General features: G+C 33.6%; 1 protein-coding gene and 1 long non-coding RNA gene across 2 annotated transcripts; both read right to left on the reverse strand.

Moving 5' to 3' along the window:
• Positions 1-699: 699 nt before the first annotated feature.
• On the reverse strand, positions 700-1,789 carry LOC130985501 (uncharacterized). The gene is made up of 2 exons (XM_057908502.1): positions 1,194-1,789; positions 700-1,074 (listed from the first exon to the last, which is right to left on the reverse strand). The coding sequence occupies exons 1-2, from the start codon at positions 1,329-1,331 to the stop codon at positions 739-741; spliced, it is 474 nt and encodes a 157-aa protein (XP_057764485.1). The 5' UTR covers positions 1,332-1,789; the 3' UTR covers positions 700-738.
• Positions 1,790-4,352: 2,563 nt separating this feature from the next.
• LOC130985502 (uncharacterized) lies at positions 4,353-6,827 on the reverse strand. Its single transcript, XR_009088985.1, has 4 exons — positions 6,276-6,827; positions 5,936-5,983; positions 5,280-5,356; positions 4,353-4,928 (listed from the first exon to the last, which is right to left on the reverse strand). It is a non-coding gene; the product is annotated as an uncharacterized LOC130985502 (long non-coding RNA).
• Between the last annotated feature and the right edge of the window lie 4,104 nt (positions 6,828-10,931).

Here is a 10,931-nt window from a genome sequence, read left to right on the forward strand (position 1 = left end):
TCAATGTTTCAACCCCCAAGGCCAAACAATCTAGCCAAGTTTGTCAAGCAGAGAGAGATTCGCACAGTATGTATCTAAGTTAAGTTTGTTGCAATTTTGTCGAATTAAGTTACAAATGTTATACTTAATCGAACATCCTTCAGGCACGACAAGGATATGGCGCATTTGTATCTCCTGAGACTGGAAATATTTATCTTCGGGTATGTATTAGTTGGACGTGGTTTTTTAAGCTATGTGAAATATGCTCCTCTTGACGTTTTATTTCAGGAACCTGGGACACGCCGTGTGAAGTTTGTCAGTGGTTACAATGCTACTCAACGAGCTGCTCGACCTTCAAAGAAGAAGAAGAATACAGTGGAGTGCACTCCGGGATCGCAAAGCAGCCAAGTGGATGATCCAACCCCTCCTTAGTTGTATCTTTTGGGTTTTTTTTGGTAGCCAAGTTTAGGCTTTTTGATGAAACTTATCATTTGGATGAAACTTGTCATTTTGATGCTTAGCCGAGACTAATTATTTGGATGCAACTTATCATTTGGATGAAACTTATCATTTGGATGAAACTATGTAATCCAAAGCATTTTGATGCTTCTAGCATTTCATTTGGATGAAACTTGTCATTTTGATGCTTCTAGCATTTCATTTACAGTAACTTAGATTTAAAGTGAAGCAGCAACTCAACTCATTTAAATTAGGGAGAAGTTTGTGTAATGAAAGTCTAAATTTCATTAAACATAACATTTACATAGGAAGACGACGACGGGTGTTCGATACAAACTCAACTCGACCTCCTAAAATCCAAAGCATCATAAACACATATGTTACAATCAATACACAACACAAACTATGAAGTCTACACTTCGTCTCCTTCAAAGACTTCTTCAATGATCTATTTTCAACACGATACTTATGCATCTTGAACTCTAGGTCGTCCTTCAATTCTTGAAGTTTCTCGGCTGCAACCTTTTGCTCCTTCTCAACCAATACGTTGCTTTTCCGTATGCAATGTAGTAGAGCCGCTTTTGCTCTTCCATCAAATGGCTCATCGTACCACACAAAATACTTGCAATCACCCGGCTAAATCAAGAAATACTTTGACAATTACATAGAATTGGACAAAAAAAAAACGCCTTCAAAGAAGAAAAAAAAAATGAACTTTAACGCAAATTGCAGAAGAAAAAGAAGAAAAACCTTACCAAATTTCCAAATCGACATCTCCAAAACCTCCTACCTGGATTAGCTGTACTAAATGATCGAAGGAGATTACATTCTCCATGACGGCAGTGCTTTCTCTCAAATGAATTCACAGACTCCTCACTGTAAGAGTTCTCCATTCTATGATCTAGGTTGAGAGATTTTGCTCGAGAAATTGAAAATTCAATAAGATATAAGAAAGAGGAGAAGAAGAGTGCAGCGTCTGAAACTAGGGCTGCGATTTGAAGAAGAGTGCAGCGTCTGAAACTAGGGCTGCGATTTGAAGAAGAGTGCTGTGTTCTTTGAAGAGGAGAAGAAGAAGAAGAAGAAGAAGAAGAAGAAGACGAAGTGTGCTGCGTTTTAGGGTTAATAAAATGGCTGCAAAAAAAAAATCATTCCACCTAGATTAAATGAGTCCACGTGGAATTGCCATGGTGTAAGTCCGGCAATCCACGTAAGTTTCCGATTCCCGGAAAATTTTTACGGGACACGCGTGATAAAATTGTGATAGGTTGGGTACCGTTTTCATATTATGGTTAGGGTGGGACATTTTTTAGAATTCGTTGAAACGATGGGACAGAAAGTGACCTTTACCCTAATATTAAAGTTAAAACAGTCAAATATATGTTAAACTAACAATTTTATTCAATTCGACCCAAACTATCGATTTTGACTAATAACATACAAAAATTACGAGAAATTGTGCAAATCTATCATCTAAAAATAATTTGGGGTTACATAGGAATTAATTACTAAGTAAAATCGTCGCAAATTTGATGACTTAAAACATGCAAAAATGAATTCGTTTAATACCATGTCAAAATCGTTACGATCCAACTTTGTTTTCACGTACAAGAAGAATTTTCCAGAAATAGTTTGTATAAAAATTGACATTAGAGTTTTCGCTATTAATTTATCAAAATCTATAGTTTATAAGAGAATTCAAAAACGTTAATAATTTGTTGCATATTTAACGACTACAAACAAAAAATAGGCATCTTAAAATTAAAGGGGACCACAATTCCAAGTAGCAAACTTCTTTTCCCTTTAGGATGATCCATCCGATGAGAGCTGACATGTTCTCCATGCCATGAAGAGCACTGAATTAAATTAATGTGGTTGATGGAACAAGAAAAATATGTCCACATACGAAGCTAAAATATTTATGTATAATGTGTTTCTCTTAGAGTATTGTATTTTATTACTATTAATTTGGGGTGAGTCTATAACACACATATCTTAATTTTAAAGTTGTTGTTCAGTTCAGACTATCTCAATGTATTGTATCGTATATTTTTAAAAATTACGGAATAATGGATTCTGTGATAGTCCAAAACAAAACTACTTATTCATAAATTATTTATTTTAAATTATTTTATGATATGTCAAACTCATGAATTATCTAGTCGCGCTCCTAATTAGATGAACAACTTTGAAATAAATGTTATACCTTACAAATAAAAAACTTCACTCTTAAACTTTCAATTTGAATTTTGGGCCATGAATTTTACTATTGGGCTAAAAGTTTAAATTAAATACGAAAGCCCATAAATTTTCAAATTTATTGTGAATATTAAATAATACTCTTTTCGTCCCGATAAAATGATCTCATATGAATGATATTATTAAATAGATTATGAGTAAATAGTATATAAATTATATGAGTAAAATTGTGAAAAAACATGTAATAATGTTTAAAAAGAAGATGAACATAAATTTAAAATTTAGGGGACGTACAAAATAAAAGTATACATAAATACTAGTGTGTAACCCGTCGAATTTCGACGGGAATTATTTGATGTTATAGTTTATAAATAAAAAATCCACCTCTCTTTCATAATATATTTATAAATGATTAATATTTTAAATTAAAGAGGGCCTAACATGACTTAACGAAACGTATATTCGAAAAAATTATTTGTCACTCACTACTATTTGCCACTCATATCCACAACCCGCGGATGCCCGCCACCCACTACGTGTCGGATACCCGTCACCCACTACCCGTCGGATACCGGCCGAGACTTGAAAGGTAGGGGTGTTGTTGCTTCTCGGCGTCGACATCCTGCAATCAACCACCCAACAAATAAATCACCACGAAGCTGTAGCAAATTTTAGAGAAAATTTCAACTTCTTATACACTACTATTTGCCACGCATACCTGCGACCCGCGGATAACCGCCACCCGTCGGATATTCACCGCACTACTCGTCGGATATCCGCCACCCGCTACCCGTCGGATACCCGCCGAGGCTTGAGAGGTAGGGGTGCTGCTGCTTCTCGGCGTCGACATCCTACAATCAACCACCCAAAAATGCAATAAACCACCAATAATAAATTTTCACATAGGCATGTTGATAAATATTTGTACTTGTATATAATATATATACTCATAATAGTCCAATATACTATAAATTATATGAACCCGTTTACATTTACAAATATAATTTATTATAATAAATTGGCTATTCTTCTAAAAAAATTGAACATTGTAAAATTAATATCATTAATAAATAGTATAAATAAAAATAAAGAAAATTCCACGTAGAATATTTTCATAAATTTTTATAATCAGTTAGAATGTGTATACTCGTGGTTAAATAATATAAATAACAAAAGACTTAAAAGTTGAAAATGTTCCACATAAGTATGTTGATTGATGTTCGGACATATCTATATTGTATACACGTAGTCATTCCAAATTTTACTAATTATCTGAACCTATTTAAAATATAAGTTTTTACGATACTTATTTATTCGTCTCAGTAAAAACTGAACATTATAAGTAATTATTAATAATAAAATAATATAAATATTAAAATTGAAAAAATATGATATGTCATATCGATCAATGTCTTTTATTTATAGCATTTATCTCAAAATATGACATTTATAGCAAAACTTTTTATTTTGCCAAAATTAAATTAATAAGTATTTTTTATTTATGATTTTTTGAACTTGTGGAATCGCATGAGAAATGAATGTGAAATTCAAAATGTGTTAGAGAATAGTAAAAAAAATATATATTTCATGAACCGTTTATTTGGTCAGATTAAATTAAATAAATTATTTATTTGACCAAACTTTATAATGATTTGAGAGAATAAAACATACTTTTGAAGTAGGCAATACATAATTATACCTAACACAAGAACAGAACAAAAGAGAGAATATGCAAATTTCCATTTCAATTATCGGACACTTCAAATAATACATAAATAAGTTCTGGGCTGAACTTTACAATGCAGCAGCAAATGCAATACAATTTCACAATTACATATTTGACATTTGATCCTATGTTATAACAATCAACAACAATAATGAACTATACAACAATATTAAACTGATCAACAAATTAAACCACGTAGTAAATCCTCCAAATGGGAGAGATTAACAGCAACAACCCCCAGCAAGAATCAAGCAGATTCAATAAATCCAACTGCTCATTTTCTTTGAGAAGCTGAGTATGAAGAATGGCTTACTTAGGAGTCAGATCAAGCGAAGGAATGCCTTCGCTTTTCGTTTTGCTTGGAGAATCATCTGGGTCCGAGTTAATTGGACATACAGAGGCAAACTTGCAGAACTTGCATTTCCAGAGCTCCTCCATAGGAGGGTAACTGGCTTCTCTATTGCCCAACCAAAACTCGAGAAATAACTTGATTTGAACCTTGACCGGATCATGGTCATACTCAAATTCATCTTTCCTTAATAAGGAATGATCTTCCTGAAACTCGTATCTGTTTAAGGAAAAACACGTCTTATAACAGCTTATGCGATGGAAACTCTAAACTAAAATACAGGCCACGGAATTATGCATGAAGAAAATGTTGAAATCCAATTTAACAGGGCATGCACCCATAATAAATTAATAAGAATATGGGAAAAGTTTATGCCGAATGAGAGACTTCCATTTTCATCCCATACTTCATTTCACCAAGAACTGACATCATATACGAACTCCAAAGAACCCAGCTGAGTTATCAATTTATTTTGATGCAAAACGACAATATGTTTTGGAATAAGAAAATTAAGCCCAACCCATCGACACTACAGAAAGACAAATAACTCCAAAGCTAATGCAAGCTCACCTCAACAATAGCTGGTCATGAGTCATAGGCAGCGAGCAACAACTATTTTCAAAATACCGTACCACCTCGCTCAGAGTCTGCATAAACAACCACATGAATGTGAAATTAAAGTAAGTTCAACTCTAATAACTTAATCTCATACGCCACCGTTTTTCAAAAAAAATAAACACATTAAGATACTTTTCAAAGCCCAATAAATTTCACCTGTCATTTGCAAACATATCAAAATTCAATGTTCTTTCTATTAAAGACAGCTTTTCAGTAATTTTCTTCACTCATCATCACTATATTTTCCTGAGCAATCAATATATCTTAGAATTGGATTCAAGCAATATCAGATCTCAGAACATATTTTAATGGAAGATTTAAACATGATTCATACCAATAGCATACATCAATCGCCAAAATCATAACTCAGAACATATGTTAATAGCAGATTTAAACATGATTCATTCCAATAGCATACATCAATCGCCAAAATCCGAACTCAGAACATATTTTAATGGCATATTTCAACATGATCCATTCTAATAGCATACATCAATTGCCAAAATCCACACAATAAACATGCTCAATAAAGCTGGAAACTTTTCACATTTGACCAATTCTAACATTAAGAATGGAAAATTATGGCGACTGAGAGAGGGAGATATTACCATTGCAAGCTTGGGCAGATGGATTCACTGGAAACTGGAAACGATTTCCTGCCAAAAAAAAAAGAATTAAAGTAAAAATTAGCATAGTACAAAATATCTTCAATAGCAGGAAGAAGAAGAAACACAATATTTAGCATTTGAACTAATTAATTTATAGCTGAAAGTTTAGGTTATAAAGTTTCTATTACTATTAATTTTTACCTAAAAAGTGGTTGATTATATGTAAATAAATCATATGATTGTATATATTTTAATTCTTTCCAAAATTTATGTCTTCTAAAATCGACCACTAATCATTCTATATTTACAAAAACACAATCTTTCCTAATAGAATACTTACCATGGCTGACGTATCTGCTAGGGATAGCAGCGGACTGAGGGGCGGCAGCGCCGACTTATCAAAGGAGACAGGTCGGGGCGAGGCAGTGAGGGCAGGAGTGTGACCCATCGATGCAGAGGGTGCCAGCGCGGCTCGGTGGCGGACGACAATGGCCGTGGTCTTGAGCCACTACGGTCGTAGGGTTCTGTAGATAGGGGGAAGGGCAAGGGAGAATCGGGGATTGAGACGACGGTGGCGGTCTTCACCGTTACTTGCCGGGAACTGCAGGAAGGGAGGAGTGGGCGGGTTGCGTGAAAGAGAGGGAGGAGCGGCGATTTCGCCGTCCCCAAGGAAGGCGGCGGACTGTGTTGTGTGCGGGAGTCAGTCGAAGGCGATGGTGGAGGTGACCAGTACGGCGAATTGAGGCGGTGAGAGAAGAGTCGGATGTGGGAGAATGGGGAAGAGGAATTGAATTGCGGCGGGGAGAGAGAGTTGGATGTGAGAGAATTGGAAGATGAATTGGTTTTAGGTTTAGGGGAGAGACGAATATTGATTTTGTTTTTATAAAATAAAATAATCTACGTGGATGTAATTTGCCACGTAGGATGTATATTTTAAAGCTAGAAGCTCTAGAATTGCATGGATTTTAAATCTTGAATTCTTAGATAGGCCACGTAGGACCCCGGATTAAGGAGAGCGCATGAATCCTTAATCGTATTATATATTGATTGAAGATGAGAGGGAGTATTAATTAATTTAACCTTAAACTAAAATGGGATTAACGTTGTTCTTTCTGCAGAAGCCACCTATTCTGAATTAATATGCTTCAGCTAGTTCTTTCAATTCATCATATTTAACCCATCAGCTTCATCTCCCCATTTGTTTTTCTGAAAATTTAAAAAATGCAGACTTTCTTCAAGCAACTCCTCATTTCACTCTCGCCCCAATGTTAGTTTCTTCAGTAAATTCTTCGTCCAAAATTTCTTGTTCTTAAATCCAACACACCACACATCTGAACAGAGCAATTCACACGCAGACACATAATCACATGTCACCTGAAGTTCCTAAGAAATCAAATAGAATAAGTTTCCAGTAGTTCACAGAAAAGAAAAATAGTACTATATAAGATATTGAAAGTAGAGGCGCCGCTGCTTCTGTGCTGTTGTCGGCCGGAGCAGAGGCGGCGGCGTCGAAGCTTCTTCTTCGATGGCCGTCTGGCCGAGAAAGCGAGGCAGGAGATAAAAGGAGGCGTCTGTGTGTGTGCGCGTTCTGGTCTGCATGTGTGTGTCGCAGATGAAGATATAGAGAGAGAGAGAGAGAGAGAGAGCGTGAGTTTAAGAAGAAAGAAAGTGATGAAACGTGAAGGAGAAAGGAGTTGGGCTCCAATTGTGGGCTAAAGCTTTAATTCATTAATGCGCTAAATCTTGCTATTTATGTTGGGCTTGCATTATTGATTGAAATTGGGCTTCTAATTTTAATTAATTTGAGCCTGAAATAGGTTTATAATTTGGGCTTGATTTTAAATTAAAAGTTTGAGCTGATTTTCCATAAGAAAAGATCTTTCAATATTTTTATTTCATTAATTGAACCAATATTTTTAAAGGTTTTATAAAATAAAGTTGTAAGTATTAAATTATTTTCAGGTACATTTTGACTTTTATATTTTATTTTTGAATTTTATATGATTGAGGCACTCTTCCGTGCAACCGGTTGCACCATGCAACTGGTTTCTGAATGACACTACTTCAACATATAAATGACACTTGAAGATCTTCAAGTGTCATTTGTATGTTGAAGTAATGTCATTTGTATGTTGAAGTAGTGTCATTCAGAAATTTTCAAGTGTCATTTCCCAAATAAAATAGTGTCATTCTGGAAACCAGTTGCACGGTGCAACCGGTTTCACAAGAGTATTTGTGTATATGATTAGACGTGAAGTTTAACTTTTTTTTTTTTGATAAGAAGACGTGAAGTTTAACTAAGACGTGAATTTAGTTCTAGGTGTGAACTTTATTTAATACTACAGTTGTCATTTATTTTAATATTATGTGTTTATCATATGTGATCTGAATTATATATATTGCTAGGAGCCGGCATAATGGGTTCAGCCGTTCAGGACATCATAGTTTTTGGTATGTCACAATGCGATTTAAATGTCAAAATTATGGTTACAACTATAGTCACCAGGGGGCTGCGCATAATGGGTCCAAGTCCTTGGTATGCCACCGTGCGACTTTAAGTTATAAATGTTACAACTAAAATGTACTCCCTCCGTCCCACGAATCTTGACACATTTCCAAATAAAGTGATAATTAGTTCGAAAATAAGGGGTCTTAATTACATTTTTCTCTTACTTTATCGCTTTTATATTTTATTACCTATACACTTACAACACTAACCTACAGCTCCTTAATTCTCGTGCCGAAACCAAACGTGTCAAGATTCGTGGGACGGAGGAAGTATGTTTTACCATTTAAGAATAGGTAATTATTTATTTAGTGAGTGGAGAACGATCATCCCCATAAATTTAAAAAAAATAAAGAGAGTTAGTAAGAAATAACCTTATAAATAAAAAAGTGATTAGTCCATAAATGATATTAGGATATATATTTTTATAGATGGGTGAAAATTATAAATCATGATCTATTTCTACGAACGAATGAAGTATTTTATAAATGAAAAGAAGTAGTGTTATTAATTACATACACATCAAATATGTGGAAGACCCTCCCCTCCATAAAGTCCGAAGATTAATTCATCATACACGTAGGAAAGATATCAATCGGAATTCCAGCAAAACTATGCAAATTATTATTATTCAAACTCAATTAATGCACATTTACGTACAAGTGTATCATATAGTGTGGAAGATGAAGAGTCATTACTGCTTCCGCTATCATTATATCGAAGAGAAAAAGGAAATTATTCATCCGTCTCACAGAAATTAACAGTCTCGTTCGCAACTTCACATTAAATGAAATATAATTTATGTACTTTTGTTTGAACGAAATAATTGATGTTACTTGAAAAATAAAATAGCAGAAAGGTTTTTATTACACCTTGCCTACTTAGATGAATTTCAGAAGATCATAAATTTGGAAAAGAAAATACTACTCCCTCCGTCCCACTTAAATTGGCACACTTGCGTTTTTTATTTGTCCCACTTAAATTGGCATTTTCCTAAAATAGTCCTTATTTTCTTTACACACATAAAACAAGTGGACCATATCTACTTTACACTCTTAACTCTTTATTCTTAATCTCCGTGCCCAACTCAAAAGTGCCAATTTAAGTGGGAGGAAAGGTGTATTATATACACACTACTTTATATACATCTTTAAACTTTAAACTTTACAATTTTAGTAGGAGGAGGATGGAACTACCAAAAAAAAAAAGATAAAACATAGATTCACCTACGAATGAAGGGGGTATACAATTTTTGTAATTTTATAAAAACAATTTATTAATCAATATGTCTTAATTCAATAGATCACATTTATTTATTTAGACATTTTATTTCAATAGGCCACTTCCTAAAATAGCTAGAAAGTCAATACATAGCAAATAACTTCACATAAGTCATTATTTACATCATATGTTGACAGTCTGACATGCACATAATTATTTCTTCTTCTCATTTTAAAAAAGAATTTATCTCTCCTACTCTCTTGTCAAATATATTTTCAAAAAAAGTTATAATTTTCTCTCATATTTTATTATAAATTGCTTTATGCGTCCCATAAAAATATGCATAGTATGATACGACAAGAGTTTTAAGACATCATGTAAAGTGTAGTGTGAGTAGAGAAGGGGTCCCACATTGATGAGACAGACGAAAAATGAAAACTATGTACATTTTTATGGGATGGAGAGAATATTAATTTCTTGACATACATGCTCAGGCCTTGTGCCTTATTTAATTGGGACGAATGGACTATTTTTTTAAGTATAAAAATTACCAAAACAAAATAAACAATTACAAAAAAAACCTATATTGTGAAAAAAAAAACAATAAAATTAATTAAATCCTTTTTAATTTTGAACCAAATTTTTAAATAAATCAATTGTTTTTAAATACTTTAAGATTTTTGTCTAAATATATTTTGTTCTAAATGCATCAGTTTTTTTTTATTTTTTATTTTATAAATTATAAGTAAATAAAAAAATTTAAAAACAGTGCGACAAATGATTCGAATCTAGGATCTTGAATATTTATCTCTTTAGGTTGGGCCAACACATGCATACTAAAAAAAAGTCATGTTTTTTTTTTTTAAATATCTAATTTTTGTAATTTTTTATAGGAAAATATTTTGTTCAAATTAAGAAAAAGTCATGTCAAACACTCAAAATAAAGGTATCTGAAAACTCCGAGGGATCTGAATTAGCCCATGTGTAAATCGTACATCTACTTCATTACCCGCTTTATTCAGTATTAGTATAATTGCAATTTCATCCTTTTCAGCAATATGGGTAAGATTGCGTTTGGGGTTTAGTGCTTTGTGCTTGCTCTTTGCCTTTGCTAAAACTGTAAAATAAAACCCTCACCCATTCCATATTAAAAACTCCATGAAAAGTCACATCTATGTCTGCTTGCATACCTACACACTCATTCCATCCATCGATTTCCACCCCATCTCCAAATTCATATTCATATATAATTATAAAACCCACTGTAAA

This window comes from Salvia miltiorrhiza, chromosome 5 (genome assembly GCF_028751815.1).
Source record: "Salvia miltiorrhiza cultivar Shanhuang (shh) chromosome 5, IMPLAD_Smil_shh, whole genome shotgun sequence".
NCBI lineage: Eukaryota > Viridiplantae > Streptophyta > Magnoliopsida > Lamiales > Lamiaceae > Salvia > Salvia miltiorrhiza.